Source organism: Liolophura sinensis, chromosome 4 (assembly GCF_032854445.1).
Source record: "Liolophura sinensis isolate JHLJ2023 chromosome 4, CUHK_Ljap_v2, whole genome shotgun sequence".
Taxonomy (NCBI): domain Eukaryota; kingdom Metazoa; phylum Mollusca; class Polyplacophora; order Chitonida; family Chitonidae; genus Liolophura; species Liolophura sinensis.
In genome coordinates, this window is record NC_088298.1 from 22,276,403 (window position 1) to 22,298,097 (window position 21,695).

The 21,695-nt window shown below is 37.9% G+C and overlaps 1 protein-coding gene across 1 annotated transcript in view; it reads left to right on the top strand.

The window, feature by feature from the left end:
• LOC135464524 (uncharacterized) overlaps positions 1-18,367 on the top strand; it is a 31,357-nt gene extending 12,990 nt beyond the window's left edge. Inside the window, exons 5-16 of the mRNA XM_064741949.1 lie at positions 931-1,044; positions 1,987-2,025; positions 2,693-2,737; positions 4,805-4,888; positions 6,393-6,476; positions 6,998-7,099; positions 8,521-8,649; positions 9,733-9,906; positions 10,430-10,588; positions 12,014-13,213; positions 14,840-15,019; positions 16,784-18,367. Coding sequence (XP_064598019.1) covers positions 931-1,044; positions 1,987-2,025; positions 2,693-2,737; positions 4,805-4,888; positions 6,393-6,476; positions 6,998-7,099; positions 8,521-8,649; positions 9,733-9,906; positions 10,430-10,588; positions 12,014-13,213; positions 14,840-15,019; positions 16,784-17,101 — 2,628 coding nt within the window. The 3' untranslated portion in view covers positions 17,102-18,367. The remainder of the gene's footprint in view (positions 1-930; positions 1,045-1,986; positions 2,026-2,692; positions 2,738-4,804; positions 4,889-6,392; positions 6,477-6,997; positions 7,100-8,520; positions 8,650-9,732; positions 9,907-10,429; positions 10,589-12,013; positions 13,214-14,839; positions 15,020-16,783) is intronic.
• Positions 18,368-21,695: the final 3,328 nt, after the last annotated feature.

The window sequence follows — 21,695 nt, forward strand, 5'->3', positions numbered from 1 at the left end:
TTTCATTTCATAGCTGCTGCAGCATATTATCACATTTGATATTGTTTCTTTTTTCAAGACATTGAGTTTGTGAACATCATAATGCCAGTTAGCAGTGACCTGTCTGTGTTTTTGGGAAGTGGGATTTGTGAACGTTGTAATGGCAGCTAGTGGTGACCTGTCTCTTTGTGTTTTCAGGACATGCAGTTTGTGAATGTTGTAATCCCGACTAGCAGTCTGTCTGTGTTTTCAGGACATGGTGTTTTTGAACATTGTAATGCCAGCTATCAGTGACCTATCTGTTTGTATTTTCAGGATATCGGGTTTGTGAACATTGTAATCCTGACTAGCAGAGACCTATCTATTTGTGTTTTCAGGACATGAGGTTTGTGAGCATCATATTGCCAGCTATCAGTGACCTGTCTGTCTGTGTTTTCAGGATATGGGGTTTGTGAACATTGTAATCCCGACTAGCAGAGACCTATCTATTTGTGTTTTCAGGACATGAGGTTTGTGAGCATCATATTGCCAGCTATCAGTGACCTGTCTGTCTGTGTTTTCAGGATATGGGGTTTAATGGACATGGGGTTTGTGAACATTGTAATCCCGACTAGCAGAGACCTGTCTATTTGTGTTTTCAGGACATGGGGTTTGTGGACATCGTAATGCCAGCTATCAGTGACCTGTCTGTTTGTGTTTTCAGGACATGAGGTTTGTGAACTTTGTAACCCTGAATAGCAGTGACCTGTCTGTCTGTGTTTTCAGGACATGAGGTTTGTGAACATCATATTGCCAGCTATCAGTGACCTGTCTGTCTGTGTTTTCAGGCCATGGGGTTTGTGAACTTTATAATCCCAACTAGCAGTGACCTGTCTGTCTGTGTTTTCAGGACATGAGGTTTGTGAACATGGCAATGCTAGCTATCAGTGACCTGTCTGTTTGTGTTTTCAGGACATGGGGTTAGCCCATACTGAGCAATTCACACAAACGTGTGAGGTGTGTGGTCTACCTGTAGCTGTCAACTTCATGAGTATCCACCAAGCGGCCTGTCAGGGCTACAGTAATGTAAGTTACATAGTGCTGATAGCCGTCATAATCACAGAAACATGAAGGACAGTATTACACCATCAAGGCAAATAAAACACAGAAATGAAATGCATAGTGGATGAAAGACCATTTAATAATTTAAAACAATTATTTAGAATTTTTTGGACCGAGCACATTATTAGTTTTAAAAATTTCTGTGGTGAAGTGTAGTATTCCAGAGGGTATCAGTGATGTCACATCCATCTTTTTGTTCAAATGCATTTTACTAGCATCAAAAGTTCTGTTGAATCAGTCTAGTTTTCTGGACGGTGTTTAATGGTCTGTCATCTGATGTATATTTCAACTTAGCATTTTATTTGAAACATCCTGAGAGAACTGTGGGGGTGTAAAGAAATAATCCATGCAGTTTTATGAAGCTTGCATCTTATGTAACACAAACAAATAATTTTTTACCATCATTCTCGTAATCAATGCATAAATTCCAGTGAATGATAAGTGTTTTAGTGGTTGTAAAGGTTGAACATTTACATCACTTGCATTTTGTCACCTAATCTTTTACAAAAGAAGAAACAAAAGATTATCAATTAACACATGTTGTTACCTTGGCTCAGGGAGAAATTATTTTTCATTTTGACTCATGTAAGAGATTTTGGAGAACTTCACAAAAAAAAAAGCAATGCTGTCAAAATCACAGTATAAAAATTTAGAGTTGGGCCCTTTTTTTTTTTGAAGGCAAACATACTTTTAATGATGGCCTCACTAAGTCACACCACAAACAGAAAAAGGACAAAACAAAAGTCATTGGGAAAAAGTTATTGTAGCAGTTCCAAAGTACACAAAGGAAAAAAAGCATACTGAAAAAAGGAATACAAAATGGAAGTCTAACTTGCTCAGTCATTTTAATGTCAGTCACACTTTCCGTTGACCTCTGTTAATCTAATGTTTGTTTTTAAATTTCAGAGAAACTTAAACAACCGCTATAGAGTTGTCAGTCAGGAGGTAGGTTACACATATTTTATTATTTAGATAAAATCATGTGAAACATGCCTCTGAGAGCAAGAGAGTTAAGACAGCGGATGAACTGTGAAAACCATGAAATGTGGTTTGTGCTATATGTTGTTTTGGTAATTATCCGAAATCAATCTTAAATAACACAAATAAATAATTTTTACCATCACTTTCATAATCAATGCATAAATTCTGGTGAATGGTGAGTGTTTTAGTGGTTGTAAAGGTTGAACATTTACATCACTTGCATTTTGTCACCTAATCTTTTACAAAAGAACGAACAAAAGATTATCAATTAACCCATGTTGTTACCTTGGCTTAGGGAGAAATTATTTTTTTATTCTGACTCAGAATAAAATTTATTCTAAGAGATTTTGGAGAACTTAACAAGAATAAAAAGCAATGCCATCAAAATCCCAGTAAAAAATCCCCTTGTTTTGAAGGCACACATGCTTTTAATGAAGGCCTGACTACATCTCACCACAAACAAAGAAAAGGACGAGAAAACTCATTGAGAAAAATTTGTTCTAGCGGTTCCAAAGTACACGAAAAGCATACTGAATAAAATAATACAAAATGGAAGTCTAACTTGTTCAGTTCATGTCAGTCACACTTTCCGTTGACCTCTGTTAACCTAATGTTTGATTTTAAATTTCAGAAAAACTTAAACAACCACCACGGAGCAACCGTTGTCAGTCAGGAGGTAGGTTGTACGTATTTTTATTATTTAGATAAAATCATGTGAAACATGCCTCAGAGAGCAAGAGAGTTAAGACAGGAGATAAAGTGTGAAAACCATGAAATGTATTGAATTGCTATATGTTGTTTTGGGAATTGGCCTTGTGGATATTGACCAGGAAAGGCCTTATTGGCTGATGGCTGGTATAAGAATGTCTGTGTGGACACATAGATACAAGATCAGTGTGAAATCATGCTAGTGGTGAGAAGTTGGCGAGATGTCATCAGTTGTATTTGGCCGTGGAACTGTGAAATCAGTCATTTGTGATTAACCGAGAAGAAAATTTAAAAACATGCCGCTGTAGGCTGAAAAGAGCACATTTTTTTATATCTGGTAGTGCCTGCTGCATAATTTTGCGATTTTTCCTGGCCATACACATAAAGCCTGAAAACGGTAAAGCTGGCATAAATCGCATAAGTCCATCGCATCCTCCATCTTTAACACACTGTACTTTATGTTGGGGGTGTGTTGCCTCTCAGCCAATGAGATTCGTTAAAACAGCCGGCTTGTTTGTGCAAACTCGGAACCTACAACCAAGATTCAGGTTTCCCCTTCGTCAAGCGGAAATCATGGAAGCAACGTGAAGTACTGGCGGTTGGCAGGCCACGTACATTTTTTACTGGAAATGTACGAACTCCACTTCGGCGGTTTCCGATGGAAATTCTCCTCCTAACACAGAAGACTTCAGACCTAGTTCTTAGGCAAAATGGAGTCGCCCGCAGCGGATTTTGGCGCTGAATTTATTTATAATTTATCCACTTGAGGTACACATTAGAAATTTTTTTATGGCATGCACATGCGAGGAAATGCATACTATTTTTAATGGTATTTGTTTGATATTGAAGCTTTCTTCTCCTTTAACTGAGTGCTAAATTGTAAGCAGTGGCAGTCACAGTGTACATACATGTACAGGTGTGGGGTATTTTCTGATTATTAAGAGGTGTAGGTCTCAGGATATCATTAGTTGTTGTTTACTTTCCTATTTTGGTGTTTTTCTGTGTTAACTTTCACCTTGTTATCTGTGCCAAAAATGGTGTTCACAAGTGAGAGGTTAGAGCAAGGAACCATGACTGGTTAGCCCAGTATAATGTGACTGGATGGGGTGTCATGTCTGGTGTCTTCGACATGATGCTTCATTGGTGGCAGGACTTTAGTATATGGCCTCAACCTGCCAAAAAAATACTCAATAGACCCTTAATGACCCTAAATTTCGTCCATGACTAACTTGCCCATTTTTCTTGACAGTGAGAAATCTATTAATTTCAGAAGTCTAGAGTGTTTATTAGGTTTGCATTGAACATGGGATGATATTGTATTGCAAAGTTTCAGCACAGAAAATACAATTTTCTGACATTTATTTGCCTAAGCAAAATGCACATTTGTGGATGATATTTATGGTCATTCAGGGTATGTACTGACATCTAATGACACCTTGTCATTATACGGCTGAAAAATGATCAAGCACAATGTTAAACCCCAAGCATACGTGTGCATACTTCGTCGTCAGCTTACAACATCCTTATGCGGGCAGAACGCCCAGATGTGTGTTTTCTTGAATAAGTTTATGCCTGAAAACAGTTCATTGTATTGGGATATTTATTCCATTTTCAACAAAAGCATGGCCGTTTTTTTTTTTAGTTGTGTTTTGGTTTTTTTGAGTTTTCCAGATATGTTTTTTTTTAAGCAAGTTCGTCCCATTGCATACATGTAGCTTTTCCATGACGAGTTACCGATACCAAATGCGTTATAGGCCATTTTGTCTGTTTTCAACAAAATTTTGGCTGTTTTTTTGTTGTTTTGGAGTTTTCTGTGCTCCTGTGCTAATAATAAGGTGTAAAACACCAATCAAATAAATCAATAAATTCAGTTGAATTAAAACTTTGTGGGTGTATTGTAACCTTTTCCAAATTGGATAAGATTCCTGAGATATACCAAAACATGCGTATATGACTGGTGTCAAATTTGTTTAGGGTTAAGAGTATATGTGTAGCTGATTAGACATATTTTTTTCTTTCTTCTCCACTTTCCCAGGGGTTGTGGCTGACCCCTCAGACTTTTGCTGGTCTAGGCACGCCTTCATCCTGCAGCTCTGGTACCTGCAGACTTCCTAATCAGGTATGTATGAAGCCCGTTTATAAGAATCCAAGTTTTACCATCCTGCAAAAACACATTCAGTTTTATTTTAACTTTTTGAATTTAAAATACTTTTAAATACATTTTAGCCCATTACTGCAGTGATGTCATTCAGGTGATAACGATTTTAGTATCAGCAGCAAAACATGGTGTTATTTATTTTCTTATTTGATTGATGTTTACGCCATACTCAAGAATATTTCACTTATACAACGGCGGCCAGTGGTGGGAGGAAACTGGACACAGCCCGGGGGAAACCCACGACCATCCGCAGTTTGCTGGAAGACCTTCCAGCTGGAGAGGAAGCCAGCATGAGCTGGGCTTGAACTCACAGCGGCTGCATTGATGCATAAAATCTTAAAACTACCTATGAAAAGTTCATGTAATGTTAAAGGTAAGATGTTTGCGAATCCCAGGGGCATGTGTGGACAAGTGGTTAACATACCAGCGGGGCACAGTAACTCTCCCCAATGCGGTCGCTGTGAGTTCAAGTCCATTTTATGATGGCTTTCTCTCCAGCTATATGTGAGAAGGTCTGCTAGTTTGGTGTTATAACTCTGAAACCTCTCTGTGAGTTCAAGTCATATGATGGCTTCCTCTCCGGTCTATGTGAGAAGGTCTGTCAGCATGGTGCAAAAACTCAGAAGCCTTTTACTGCTGTGAGTCCAGCACATGCTGGCTTCCTCTCCTTTCGTACATGGAAAGGTCTACCAGCATGGCGCAATAACTTAGGAACCTCTCAGTAATGCGGCTGCTGTGAGTTCAAGCCCAGCTCATTCTGGCTTCCTCTCCAGTCAATGTGGGAAGGCCTGCCAGCAAGCATTGTTTTGCCGACAGCTTTGCCCAGTTTCCTCTCACCATAATCCCGGCTATATACCTCAGTATTAGTGAATTATCCTTGAATACAGTGTAAACTACCAATCAAATAAATGGATTGTATGAATCCCTGCATGCAGGAAACTATCTTTGTTTATAATACAGGAATTCCAGAAGCTTTTTGCATGGGAAGAACAACTTCCACTGCAAATTATGCAACTTTTTTTTGTCAGTCTACTAAGAATAATGCTGTCAGAACAGATTTGAATAAACATCTAGCAAACATGCACAAGGTTTAAAGATGTACACTATAAATGAAAATTGTGGAGATTGATTCTATGTTACCCCAAAAGTTGCATTTATAAAGGCAACTAAAATGTCTTAAAATATTGTTTTGTTTTTTTTTTGTGCTGAAACTAACCATTTTTTCTGGAGGATATCATCCTACTTGCCAAACAATTTTCAAAATACCTGTCTGTGATTAAAGTAGAACGTTAATAATTAGGCAGAATTGACAGCTTGGTGATGGGTGAAATTTTTGTCATTGATCCTGTATGTTTTCATTTATATACATTTTGTAGTTTGTGGTTTTAACTATTCTTCTCATCGTGATTATTGTGATGGATTAAATAATTAGCTGATTAATATAAAGAATGTTCTTGTTGTTTAGATGTCCAAAAAGAAGGAAAAAAAGAAGGAAGGTCTCAATTATTGCAAAGTCATTTTGAAAGAACTACTTGCGAAGAAGCATGCTGTGAGTAACTTATGGCTTTGCATCAAGGGGTTAATGGGGTACCATCGTACATGTGTCATGGAAAGACTTGAACAAATCCATACATGCATTGATAAAGGTGCTCACAGGGAGTTTAAAAACCACAACTCTGTTTTCGTGATGTTGCACAATCAAGATAGCACAGTTCAGTGTGAGCAAAACTGCAAACAAATTGCAAAAAGTGTACAGTTTAGTAGTCAGCATATACCCAGGTGATTTTTCAGACTAGCCCAAATAATTTCCTTTAACAAAATATGAAGTCTGTCTACACGTTATCATCCAAAATTGGTAATAAATTTCATCAAATTTATAACGCAACTTGCTTTATAACTTTTTCAGACTTTAGAATCTGATACTTTCTGAAAGGCAGTAATTTGAGCTATTCTGAGAAAATGGAGAAAATTTCTTTTTATTTGCGAATATGAATACTTTGACCAAGGTCTTCGGTATAGCTTCTTGTAGTGTACGTTGTATACCTTGTGTTTTTTATTTTGATGGTGCAGAGCTATTCTTGGCCCTTCCTCAAACCTGTGGATGCCAGTGTGTTAGGATTGAAAGACTACCATCAGAGAGTGAAGACCCCCATGGACCTGGGCACTGTCAGCGTGAGTTTCACTTTGTTCTCCAGTATTGTCCCCACTTGCTTCAAATTCTGACCTGCAGGAATTTCTGTACAGCTGACATGGCCTTTGTATTGACAGTGTGTCAAACAGTGGGCTGATTAGAACACGTCAAGACAAACAAATCCATTTCAAGTTCTCATTATGAATCAAATTAAATTTTGTATTTACCTCCGGCGTTAAGAATGCAGGCATATAAAGGTAGGTGGGAAAAAGTTAGATGTCACAAAATTGAGAAGGCTGCATTCATCGAACTTCAAAATTCGATGAATGCAATTATTTTCAAATGTCTTGGCGTGAATGATGTTATCTGCTTTTGTCTCTGTACACTTCATGTATTCAGGGACCAGTAGATATTCTCTGGTGAATTGCATGAAAAACATGTGATGTTACATAGTGTAAATCTTCAAACTTTTCAACCAATAAAGCATTTTTTTCAGTGGAATTCACGCATTCAATTATTATGAAAATGATATCGAAATTGATATGTTTGTGTTGTTAAAGATGCAAGTTTCATAAAACTGGACAAAGTATTTCTCTACATCCCATAGTTCTCTCAGAATGTTTCAAAATTTTGGCAGCAGAGGTGGTTGAAAAGGTTGAGGAATTAGGTTATTGACAACATTCCATGTTGGAAATTTTGTCAGCTTGACCAAAAACGGTTCAGTTAAAGGGATACAGAATCAACACTGATTGGCTGACAATGGATATAGCATTTCCTGGGTTAAACCCTACAGGCTTGGTCACGCTTGAATAAATCTGCCATACCTAAAGTTCAGCTGAGGCTCGGCAAAGCCTGAACTTGACTATTTCTAACACCAGCCAATCAGAATAGATTGTGTATCCCTTTAAGACAAAATAATTGTCTGTGTTGTGCTGTTCAGATTGCTGAATCCTGTAAATAAAATATAGTTTACTGCATTTCACCTGAAGTTAAGCATTTTTCAGGTGACACATTTTGAGAGGTCCTGATTGATTGATACATCATATGGAGCCACAAAAAGTTTTGTCTGAAGCCTGATTACTTTCTTATTGGATATGCTGGTATAAAAAATATCATTTTAAGGTCTATTGTAATTCTTCAACTTTTTCGCATGTTTGCAAGGTGTTTATTCAAGTATATTATGAAGGCATTATTCTCGGCAGAAGACTGATAAAATTATACTTTCTGTGAAGCCCTGAAAGTAGCCAACTGAACTAATGTAGTTTTGTCCTATAACGTCCCATTTAAAGGGTGCATAAATTGCACTGAAAGTTGCTCTTTCATATGCAGCATAAAACATCAATCAGTCATATGCGAGAAGCTTGAGGAATTAGGGTATATATGAGAATGCAGTCATTTATACTGCAAATTTTAGGTCTTTTAACATATTGTATTTAAATAAGAGCTGTATTTCATGTTTCAGAGAAAATTACACCATGGAGAGTATAGGGATCATAGAGAGTTTGCGGAGGACGTGCGTTTGATCTTCACAAACTGTTACCGGTATAATCCCTGGCAAAGTAATGTTGCCAACATGGCCAGGAAGTTGCACGTAAATACTTAAAATGTATAGGAATCTCTGCTCTGAGTTTTACGTCGTACTTTACAATTTTTCAGTCATTTGATGACGAGGTGTTGACGATTAGGTGTGTGTACATTTACTTCATCTCCTGCTGGCAGGACGAGTCCATGCGGCCAAAGTGCTGCAGCCACTGAAGTATCATGCCGAAGATGCCAGATATGACACCATACATGACACCCCACCCAGTCACATTGCAGTTAGCATTAGGCCACTGAAGCGGTCTCAAGTTCCTTAAAATTGGGCCTGATACTGTGAATTGCAATGAAAAATTGGCCAACATGGACCAACATTGGTGGCATGGACCAACATTGGCGGCATGGACCAACATTAGCCAACATGGATCAGCATTGGTGGCATGGACCAACATTGGCGGCATGGACCAACATAGGCCAACATGGACCAGCATAGGCCTACATGGACCAACATTGGCGGCATGGACCAACATTGGCGGCATGGACCAACATTGACCAACATGGACCAACATTGGCGGCATGGACCAACATTGGCGGCATGGACCAACATTGGCCAACATGGACCAACATTGGCAGCATGGACCAACATTGGCCAACATGGACCAACATTGGCAGCATGGACCAACATTGGCCAACATGGACCAACATTAGCGGCATTGACTCGCCCTGCCACAAGATGGCACAATATATGCACACACACCTAATGGCACGTCATCATCGTATGACAGCAAAATTGTTAAGTACGATGTTAAACCCCAATCGTACAAACACACACACACACATATAAACTAAAAATGACCTTAAATTTCATCCATGACGAAAGTTGCTCATATTCCTGATTCTTAATAACATTCTACTGATGAGAAAGGTTTTGATGTTTGTTTGGAAGGTGGGATGATATCCTACTGAAAAAAATGCAAGTTTCAGAGAAAGAATCGACAAAGAAAAATTTAAATACTTACTTTGCCTTTGTGGAAATTTGAGGCGGTTGAGGGGATTTTTGTACATGAACGTGAACCCTGCAAGCGGTACATCTCTGAAGCCAGACAGGATATACATTTATGGCATATTTGTCTTCTAGGAAGTGTTTGAAAGGAAATACGCATCCGTAGCTGATGATCCACCAGCTCCCCCACAGAGATCTCTGTCAACTCGGGCTCCCGCAGGTCCTCCTTTCTCCGACCCGGCTTCGGACAGTCTGATCCCGTTTTGCTCAGTCGAGGAGCAATGTGACAGGCAGTTGAGAGAATTACAGGTGAGGGCTAGTGGGTTTTGATTTGGGACCATAGAAACACCAGCAAGAGTGACCTCATTAATGAAGCAGTATTAATTAAAAGAAAAGATAAAACTAGACCCAATGTATATATGCAGAGATAAAGCATTCCACGGGAAACTTCAAAGGCAGAAGTTTTTATTAGCTTGCCGTATGATTAGCTCTCCTTATGAAGTATGGAGAGATATTGTGAGAGGGGGACCAGATGCTATTGGGGGCAGTAGTGGTGTCCAGTTTGGTTAAAGTTTTTGGCCAATCATAGGGCTGCAGTGACCACCCATAGTACTTAGGTAGATACACAAATATAAAAATATCAGTGGACAAGTTTTTCAGTAACTTGCCCAAGTGTCATTGGTTTACTCTGAATACTCGTTCATTCACCAACAAAACTCAGCCATCGTACAGGTGAAAAACTCTTGAGTGTTGCCTTATATATTAATTAATCAATCAATCAATCAATTAGTTAGTCAGTCAATCAGTCAAATGCAATCTGACATATCTGCAGGCTGCTGAAGGATTAGGGATTCAAAATGTGAAAGCGATAAGAAAGGAATTACAGAAACTCAAGGAGCTGGAGTCAAAACTCAAACTCAACATCCAGTCCCGCCGAGAAAAGCTCAGGCTGCTTCGTGATGACAAGAACCTGAATAAGTCTGTTAATAAGGTAAGAAACTGGAAAGTTGGCCTAGTGGTTAGTCCGCTAGCGCAGCACAGTGATCCAGAAGCCTTTCACCAATGCGGTCGCCGTAAGTTGAAGTTCAGCTCATCCGGCTTCCTCTCTGAAGGTCTATCTGCAGCCTTTAGATGATCATTATGGGTTTCTCTCTTTCCTCCTACCAAGATTCTGGCTTCCGTCGAAATAAATAAATCTAATTTGCCAGTATAATGAATAAATAAATAACCACAGCATACTGGTATGCTGCCTTGTTAATGCAAAATGGGGCATCATGATTTGTGTCTGTCTAGATGGGTTTGTCATTTTGTTCACTTGTTTTGGGAGGAGATGTAATCTTTTGAGCAAGATATCTCCAAAAAACTAAGGCTTCTAATTTGATACTTTGCCACTATTTTCTTAATGTGATTAATGTTAAAAAACGATTTTTTTCTCCATTTTTTATCACTTTAGTGGCCTAGTTTTGGCTATTTATCAACGGTTGCATGAGGCCATTAGCTATTTATCAATGGTTACGTGTGGCCAATGGCTATTTATCACCAGTTACGTGAGGCCATTGGCTATTTATCACCATGTACATGTGGCCATTGGCTATTTATCACCATGTACGTGTGGCCATTGGCTATTTATCACCGGTTATATGAGTCCATTGGCTATTTATCACCGTTTACTTGTGGTCATTGGCTATTTATCACCGGTTACATGAGGCCATTGGCTATTTATCACCATGTACATGTGGCCATTGGCTATTTATCACGGGTTATATGAGTCCATTGGCTATTTATCACCATTTACATGTGGCCATTGGCTATTTATCACCAGTTACACGAGGCCATTGGCTATTTATCACTGGTTACATGAGGCCATTGGCTATTTATCACCATTTACATGTGGCCATTGGCTATTTATTACCGGTTACATGTGGCCATTGGCTATTTATCATCATTTACATGTGGCCATTGGCTATTAATCACCGGTTACATGTGGCTATTGGCTATTTATCACCGGTTACATGAGGCTATTGGCTATTTATCACCATTTACATGTGGCCATTGGTATTTATCACCGGTTACATGTGGCCATTGGCTGTTTATCATCATTTACATGTGGCCATTGGCTATTTATCACTAGTTACATGTGGCTATTGGCTATTTTTCACCGGTTACGTGAGGCCATTGGCTATTTATCACCATTTACATGTGGCCATTGGCTATTTATCACCAGTTACATGTGGCCATTGGCTATTTATCACCAGTTACATGTGGCTATTGGCTATTTATCACTAGTTACATGTGGCCATTGGCTATTTATCACCAGTTACATGTGGCTATTGGCTATTTATCACCAGTTACATGTGGCTATTGGCTATTTATATTTGAAAGATTAATGCATTTTATCTGCTTGTTTGTGACGCAGTTAACACAGTGGATCACCAGGTCTGCCCGGGAGAGTTTTCCTTCGTGGGTGTCGGGAACAAATGAGGGTGGGAGGCTACAGAACGCACAGGATCCAGACCCCTCCTATACCCAGTCGATGAACATCATGCCACACTTATCTGATCAGCTTGGAGAACAACTTATCACACCTGTACAAATTGCTGGGAATTCAGGAGCCCAGACAGTCAAACAACAACAACTACCATTGGATGAACAGTTTTTAAATTTGCATTTATTACAGAACATTTTGGGGCCAGTGGGTTTGCCAAATCCAACACCATTGTTGCAAAGTGGTCCCCATCAGGCTGATGCAGTAGGATGCGCACAGGGGCCATGGCAACCATTGCCACAAGGCGTGGCATTGAGAGAAACACAGCAGCAGGTGCTACAATTGCCACAAGTTGGGCCACAAACTTCACAGCGGCAACCCTCATCACCATTAAGGGATTTATTAAATCAACCTACATTATTGCAAAGACAACAAGTGGTACAACAACAACAAGAAGCTCTGATAACCTCATTCCATCCAATGCAGCCATCATCGACAACTGAACTGCAGCAGCCACAGACTACTCCCAGTTCAACTCCTGTAGAGCGCGGACAAAATCCTGAGATAAACATCAAAAAAGACTCAACAAAGCAACAACAACAACAACCAAACAACGTTAAAGACATAACCCCTGTGGGAGTAGACATACCTGTAGATATTGGGGCACAGTTTCCTGTGAGCGTTTTCGCCAGCGATGGCAGCGGTAAGTTGGTCAAAGTTAATCAAGTCACAGAGATTTTTCAGTGTGTGTTTTGTGCCAAGATGTTTTCATCGCAGGAGTTTCTTGATAAGCATTTGGAAGGGAAGCACGAAGACGATGTGATCAAATTAGAGAAGCGAGCATCAGTGGCCACACCCAAAGCTCATACCAGACCAGTGGGTGCATGCAAGAGAAGTAGAGGCCAAGATAAGAATAACTCTGGCCAGTCATCAGACAATGACGCAATGTCAGACAAAAGGATTTTATCAGATAAAGATGTTATAATTGTAAGCTTTGAGAACATGTCGTCGGTCAACAATCCTGCTCAGACAGATGTTATTGTGTTGGGTAAAGAGCCAGCGCACACACCTGCTTTCTCGACAGATGAAGATGTGCAACTCGCCCGTATATCATCGCTGAGGCCAAAGCAAGTAAGATCATTTCTATCATAAACGACAAGTTTGGATACAAATATACAATAAATTTTTTTTCTTTTTTTTTGGGAACTGAATATTCTGTTACACTAAATGTCAGAGAAAACGAAAGAACATTAAACACTGTCCAGGAAAATAGTTTGATTTTTTTCTTCAACATGGTAAAATGGTTTTGAAACTTTGAATTCTACAGTAGCCCTTTCTGACCATATAAGGATTTCATCATTCAAAACGATGTATAAGTACATTGGCTGAATAGGCGTTCAAACAAACTAACTGGCCCTGCTGGCACAGTTGGTAGAGCGCCTGCTTTAGGAGCGGTAGATCCAGGATCAATCCTGGGTCGAGTCACACCTAAGACTTTAAAAGAGGAAGTTGCAGCTTCCTCGTTTGGCGTTCAGCATGAAGGGGATGGTACAACGACTGGTTGAAGCGTATCAGTATAATGGCTCGGGCAGGGCGGCTTACTTGCCTTCGGTGAGGCGTCTCAGTGAAGCAGCACTATATAAAAGAGGGGTGGAAATCCGTACTGCAACAAGGAGGCACATTACATACATTCTAATGATTCCTTCGTCGTCATCTGACTGAAAAATTGTTAAGCACAACATTAATCCCCAAGCATTCACTCACTCACTCACTCAAACAAACTACTTTAAGCAAAAAGTGTAGTTATGACCTACAGCCCAGCTTACAAACTAATGTTTTAAAACCATTTTACTCAGGTGGAAAAATTCCAGAAAAAAAAAGGTTATCAAACTATTTTTGCCATATATACTGTAAATGTTTAACCTTTTCAATCATTGCAGAACATTTGATGGTTTAAAATTATTATGAAAATGATACTAATAATGATTCCTTTGTGTTATTAAAGATGAAAGCTTCATAAAACTGTGCAAAATTATTTTTCTACACCCCATAGTTCTCTAAGAATATTTCATAATATTGGTTGCAGAGGCAGTTGAAAAGGGTGAAGAGTTAGGGTAATCTTTGTGTTAGTGTTTTCTTTGCCCTTTTAAACCTTGCATATTTCAAAGCCAGCTATATACTATAGCTATATACTACAAATTGTCAGGTACATACTGGGCAGTCTATATAGATGTGCTATGTTAAAAGTGTGACATTCATCATTACAACCCTACCTCTCTAAAAAGGGGGCGATGGACATGCAATGTACATCTGTCTAATCTCTCTGATTGCATATTTGTTTAACTCTCATTCCTCAACCATTTTGCATATGAAGGAGCAATTTAGTGCATATTTTAGTGCAATTTAAGCATATTTTTAATTAGGATTCGAAGACAAAACTACATTGGTGGGATTCACACAAAATATAATTTTATCAGTCAACACAGAATAAAGCCTTCAGGATATGCTTGAATAAACATGTTTGCAAACATGCGGAAAGGTTGAAGAACTACTGTAAGTAGCCCTTTCATTTTAACAACCTTCGGATCGTTGTGAGCTTTCCCCGGGCTCTGCCCAGTTTCCTTCCACCATAATGCTGGCCGCTGTCATATAAGTGAAATATTCTTGAGTATGGCATAAAACCCCAATGAAATAAGTAAAATAAATTTCATTTGAACAGCTGTACATGTCTTGGATTTTGGTCTTTGGTTTGCTTAGTCCCCAAGGAATAAGGTTGAATGTACTAATGAGGAGTCCACATCAGCAAGTGGGGAGGCAAACAACGGCAACAAGAGCAAGAATGAAGAGGACACAAGTTATGCAGAATGTGACATTTGTGGGAAGCATTTCCTTTCTCCCGATTTCCTGGTCAAACACATCAACAGGAGGCATGGAAAGGTTCAATCAGATTCACAGAGGGGGCGGTCAACCAAGTTGAATAGTGTAGACGTCAGCTAAGTTCTTTCACCTGTAGTTTTACCTGTGACACATATAAGAGTTCGTCAGTAACTTGCCAAGGATCAGTGGTTTACTACAAGCACTTCAGTTTCCTCCATGTATAAAGCTTGCTACCATCTTGAAAGTGAAAAATTCAACAGTATGGCAATTAAAAGCAATCAGCGGGTAAATATTTGCATTAAAAATGTAGAAAACATAAGGATTACATAAAGTTAAGAGTGCGAAAGATAAATGTAATCTTCAATATTTTTTTCGTCTTTTCTTTAAAGAGAAATACACTTGAAAATGATTTTTGTATGGTGGATAGTTTGGACCACCTGTCCTCTTGGTATGTATCATGTTTGTGTAATAATGTTATAAATGATTATGTAACATGTATTTAATAAATACATGTGTACTAGAATTGCGGTCTTCCCAGCTGACAAACGTGTTCTTATTCGATATTGATCATAGTTTATATTATTAGTAAATATATAATATTGTATGTATTATATTGATAAATATTATTGTAATTCACATCAAATGCATTTGTTCAAATAAATTTATTAAACATGTATTACATGCTTATTTGGAACATCATTTTGCAAAGACATGCCAAAATACCAAAAGGTGGTCCCATATACCCACCATGCATAAAAATTTTCAAATGGCCTTCTCTGATGAAAGAGAAGTTGAAAAAAAATATTAGAGTGACATGGGCACCCGAAATCTAGATTTAAAAAAAAAAATCTGAGTGTGATTTGTTAACAAAGGTTTAAAGTTCGTTCACAAACAAAATCACACATACCAAAAGGTGGTCCCATATACCCACTTTTTTCAAATCTTCTTTCCTACAGAAAGCAAAAATTAGAAAAAATCTCGAATCCCATATTTACAAGATAAGTTTTCACATTCTTTCATCTGATTTTGGCATGAATTTTATGGTTACTTCTCCTTTAATGCAAAGAGTCATGTAATTTGTAACAAAAAGTCGATTCACTTTTTTTGTTAGGATTATACGGAAACTGCCTTAATGCAGAACAGAATTGACACCCTCAGTTCAAAAGATTAAATTGAATGTAGATTTAGTACTGTAGCTATCCTACTGACATGACTGATCTTTGCTGATGAAAATCAAAATCAAATCAAATCCATAATGGGGCAAAATATGGTGGCTTTGTAGAATCATTTTCTGGTGGTATTATATGTCCTTGTTAGTTTATGCTAATTAGTTTGCTGAATTTAATTACAAATCAATTAAATTACAGGAACTATGTGTAAATAACAGAAAAAGTTAATTTCTTCTTCATTTTTGACATAATAAGTTCAAGGATGCTTTTCATTGTTTTTGTTGGCCGAGAGGGTTACCATGCCTGTGCAGCGTAGTGACCCAGGTGCCTCTCACCAATGTGGTCGCTGTGAGTTCAAGTCTAGCTCGTGCTGTCTTCCTCTCCGACCGTTAGTAGGAAGGTCTGCCAGCAACTTGCTGATGGTTGTGGGGTTTTTCCGGGCTCTGTCTGGTTTCCTCCCACCATAAAGTTGGCCGCCAGCGTATGAGTCAAATATTCTTGAGTACGGCATAAAACACCATTCAAATAAATAATTGTTCTTGAAACCCTTGGTGGAAATAACGGTCTGACAGAGCGCACTTATGTAGTCTTGCATAAATGTGGACAACCCTGCCCAAGGACTACACATAAAAATGGCTATTTCTCCCACTTTCAGACCAGTGATGATAACACACATGAAAACAAATCGAAGTGCTCGGACGAGCATCAGTGTAAAGGCTGTGACAAATGCTTCATGAGCAGACACTTCCCGGCCAATCATATCAAGCGGCGACACCCAGCCTCAGTGTCAAAGGTCAAGAAAATGTCAGGGAGGAAAGAGGTGGGAAATGAGGTGAATCTGGCCCTAAAATCCAGTGCCAAGTTGGAACTGTCGGATCTACCCAACATCAGTTTGGAATGCACACATTGTGACCTGACTTTCAAGAACAGAGATTTGTTGAACAAACATATAGCGAGCACACATTCTGTGTGAAGGTGAAATTTGTGGACTATATTGGCAGAGCACACTGTTCAGACACAGATATTTACATGCACAGGTATTTCCAGCTTTAAGTTGGGTAATTTTGCCTTTTATATAGAATAGATCAGAGATACCTTTGAAATGACAACGGCTTTAGTTTATTTTACGTTTACTTTAGTACACTGTGTTTTTGTTTTCTGCTTAATATGAAAAATTTTGCTTTTATGTATTTGTACAATAAGTTAAATAATTGTGTAACTTCAAGGGATACAGAATCGATTCCGATTGGCTGATAGTGGAAATAGGATTTCCTGGGTTAACTCTTAAAGCTGCAGTCATGCTTGAATAAATCTGCTATACCTAAAATTCAGCTTACACTGGACATAGCTTGGACTTGCCTATCTCTCAGAACAGCCAATAAGAAACGTTTCTCTATCCCTTTAAGAAGCACTTGTAATCCTTTGACCTAGTTTTCAGCAAATTTAAAACAAAGACTATTTGGATTATCAGTTTCATGAAGCACACTCACTTAAAATGTGATGAACTTGAACAGGTAATGTATTTGACCTGTGGTTTGCATCAAACAATCAAACATTCATATTATTTTTTGGTGAAAATTTTTATTTTTATCATTTATCGTATGCGTGTTTAGGACTTACTCAAAGGTGCATGTATGTCAACATTCCATTTTACTATTTTATTAAACTTCATACGTGTACTGTATATGGTGTTGCAGGTGCACAGATTCATGCTACTAATGACCCTGTAGCCATTCACCAATGCAGCTGCTGTGAGTTCAGCTCGTGCTGCCTTCCTCTCTGACCATACTTGGGAAGGTCTGCTAGCAATCTGTAGAAGGTCGTGGGTTCCCCTGGGCTCTGCCTGGGTTTCTCCCACCATAGCGCTGGTAGTGTAAGTGAATATGCGTGAGTGGGAAAATAAATAAATAGTAAAGGCAAAAAACTCCCACTAAAATCAAGTATGCAGATACATCAAATCAAAGAGCATTAAACATTGTCCAGGAAAATATTTTTAAAAATTTTTTTTCAATTTTATTTTTTTCCAAAGATGGGTAAAATGGGTTTTAAACATCAGAAGTCTCTCGGCAACCTGCGGATGGTCGTGGATTTCGCCCGGGCTCTGCCTAATTTCCTCCCACTATAATGCTGGCCACCATCGTATAAGTGAAATATTCTTGAGTACAGCGTGAAACACCAATCAAATAAATAAATAAATAAACATGAGAATCTATGGGGGTCTTTAATAACCCAGAGGTTATCAGTGGGGGTCTGTAATAACCCAGAGGTTATCAGTGCGTCACATCTATATTTTTTTACTGGTACATGAAATAGTTTGTATTCCCAGTAGGGTTCATATATAATATATGGTATGACCTGTATACTGTAAATCTTCAACCTTTTCAACCTCTGAAGCACTTTCTTCATTGGAATTTAAGCGTACAATTGTTATGAAAATGACATCAAAAATAATTTGTTTGTGTTGATAAAGATGTAAGCTTCGTAAAACTGTAGATTATTTCTTTAAATTCCATAGTTCTTTCGGAATGTTTCAAAATATTGCTTACAGTGAAGGTTGAAAAATTAGGGTATGCCTTTGAAAAAATGAAATACAGTAGTTTATATGTTATTAAAGTGGCGAAAACCTGATGTGACGCCATACATCTCAAAATGGTCAGGAAAGGCGACCTATGAATCCAAAGTTGCACATGCATTTTACTGGGTTGAAAAAATTCAACTGAAAAAAAAAAAAAAAAATCCAACTGTTTATATAGGACAGTATTTAATGGACTTTCGTCAGATATGTAGTTCTTGTTCGTGTTTGCCTCAAACAGGTTTGCTCGCAGTTCGGTATTCTCTAATGCATCATTAGTTCATGTAGACCCAAATTTGTAATATTCTTGACTAGAAAGCATCACAAGACATGAGTCAAAATAAAACAACACTATATAAATTTATTTTTCAAGCATTTCATATGTGAACACTTAAATATATGAAACCGTTTTTTTGTTTTTTTTTATTTACATTTTATGGTGTACTTTTGTAATGTTATGGTCTAAGGGTTATTCAATGACAAGTTGTTTTGTCTAAAGTGTAACTTAATTGTCCGTAAATGGAATGGTCTTACAGCAACCCGCGAATCGTCGTGGGTTTCCCCTGAGCTCTATCTGTTCAGTTTCATCCCACCATAATGCTGGCCGCGGTCATGTAAGTGAAATATTCTTGAGTCTGGCATAAATCAGCAATCAAATAAATAACTTAATTGTTTCTTTAATGTTGTTGCCTAATTCCCACTTACACGTATCGTTAGAATGTTATTTTGTATGTTAAGTTGAATCTATAATCTTCTGTTGCACAAGCTGATTGTGTGGTCATTTTTCACGGAGTGTTAAATGCACTGAGTAAGTTGGTTATTCATTACTTCCTTCAGCAAGTGTAATTTGTTTTCACATTTGGTTGTTCTGTTTCAGTGAGAAAGTGTAATTTGGTTGTGCATCATTCCATTAAGTGTAATTTGGTTGTGCATCATTCCATTAAGTGTAATTTGGTTGTGCATCATTCCATTAAGTGTAAATTGGTTGTGCATCATTCCATTCAGTAATTGTAATTTGATTGTGCATAGTTTCATTCAGTAATTTTAATTTGCTTGTGATTAGTTTTGTTCAGTAAGGTATTGCGAATGGAAAGCGTGATTTGGTTTTGCATTGTAATTTGGTTGTGCATAGTTGCATTATCTGTTAGCTTTTCATACTAATGACAGTCTGAATGTAAATTAGACTGTAAATGACAGTCTGAATGTAAATTAGACTGTAAATGACAGTCTGAATGTAAATTAGACTGTAAATGACAGTCTACATGTAAATTAGACTGTAAATGACAGTCTGCATGTAAATTAGACTGTAAATGACAGTCCACATGTACTTGTAGTTTGATTGTTCCATGTTCATCCATGTTTATTTTGATTGCTAAATTGCTAAGGTACATTTTAATTGTAAGACGTTCATGTAAATAACCAGCCCCACCATCACTGATCAATGTATACATACATTTACACCCTCCCAAGGCTGCATGGCTAGCTTAGCATAAACCTTCGGCCTTTGTCAAGTTACTGACAGCTTTTCCAGTGTGTGATGTACATCTGGTACAAGGCAACAGGGCACAGTTGCACACAGCGGCGTACATCATTTTTTTATCGTACATTTTTCGTGCGAAATTTTGTAAGTCTCTTATTATCTCACCATTGTCCTATATGTGCGATTATCGTACATGTGCGACATCTTTGTGAAACTGAGCGCAGGTCTTCAAAACAGATGTTAAGAAACGCAAACATGTACAGTCGTATAAGTGACTACCTGGACCAATTATTGTCACCAATCCCGCATGAACAGTGAGAGATTCCACAAATTTTCTGCCAACGGCTGGGATTGAACCAGTACCTTGCGTGTCCTAGTACATGAAAAACAAGTAACTTTAACTACGCATCCAGGGCCCTCAACCCCACTTGCTAGATGGAGTATCAAACAATGTTTCGTACCGGTACACTAGGTGTGAAATTTTAACCTTTTGTCTCAGAGTGAAAATTTTACACCCAACCAGGGTTTGAATCCCGATATTCCTTTCTTAATGTCTCGATATAAACTTGTGGATTAAGTGTCTTACTAAAACAACATGTACATGAATGAATGGTTGTATAGGTGTCCAGGACATGTATGTGCAATTCCTCTATGTGACATGATTTGTACCATTTGGAAAAGCCTCAATCCAACAGTAAATACAAAATGCGTTCATGGTTTAAATCTGTTAGTTGGTCAGCCAAGGTTTTCGTTCATCATCTAGAAGCAACGTAGTATTAAAGTCATTCCTCTGTATATACATGTATTTGTGTTGTCTGTGTAAGTGATTTTTTTTCCTGAAGTGAAAGTAATGTAGTGATCATGTATGGTCTGGATAAAGTTCGTTAGAATGATTATGGTTAAATGGCGATTTGGTAGAATGTCTATTGCAGCCTTGCATTTTTCGGCATGGTTAAAGGTGGAGAAAACATAAAAATGACATAAAGTTCACATGAAAGAGTGCGAGAAGTTATTCCTAAATGTGGTCTTCAATTTTTTTTTCCAATTTTTCCTTAAGGAGAAAAAGACACTTGAAAACAATTTTTGTATGGTATTTGGGACAACCTTTTGGTATTTATAGTCTTTGTTTAATAATGTCATAAATGAGGATGTAAGACAGGTTTAATAAATATTTTTGCACCAGAATTTGTTCTTTTCAGCTAACAAATGTATAAAAGCCCAACTTGGATCATAGTTATTTTTTTAATATGTTCATAAATACTATCATAATTTAGGTAAAATGCATATGTTTTGATATAAACAACAAATTTACATTCAAATAAAGTTATTTAGACAAGCATCACATCCTTATTTAGAACATTATTATGCAACAAAGATAAAGATACCAAAAGTTGGTCCCAAATATCCACCATACAAAACTTTTTCAAATACCCTTTTCTCTTGAAAAAAAAAAATCCAAATAAATATTAGTGACCATATTTGCAAAAAAGTTTTTACGCTCTTTCATCTTTTTTT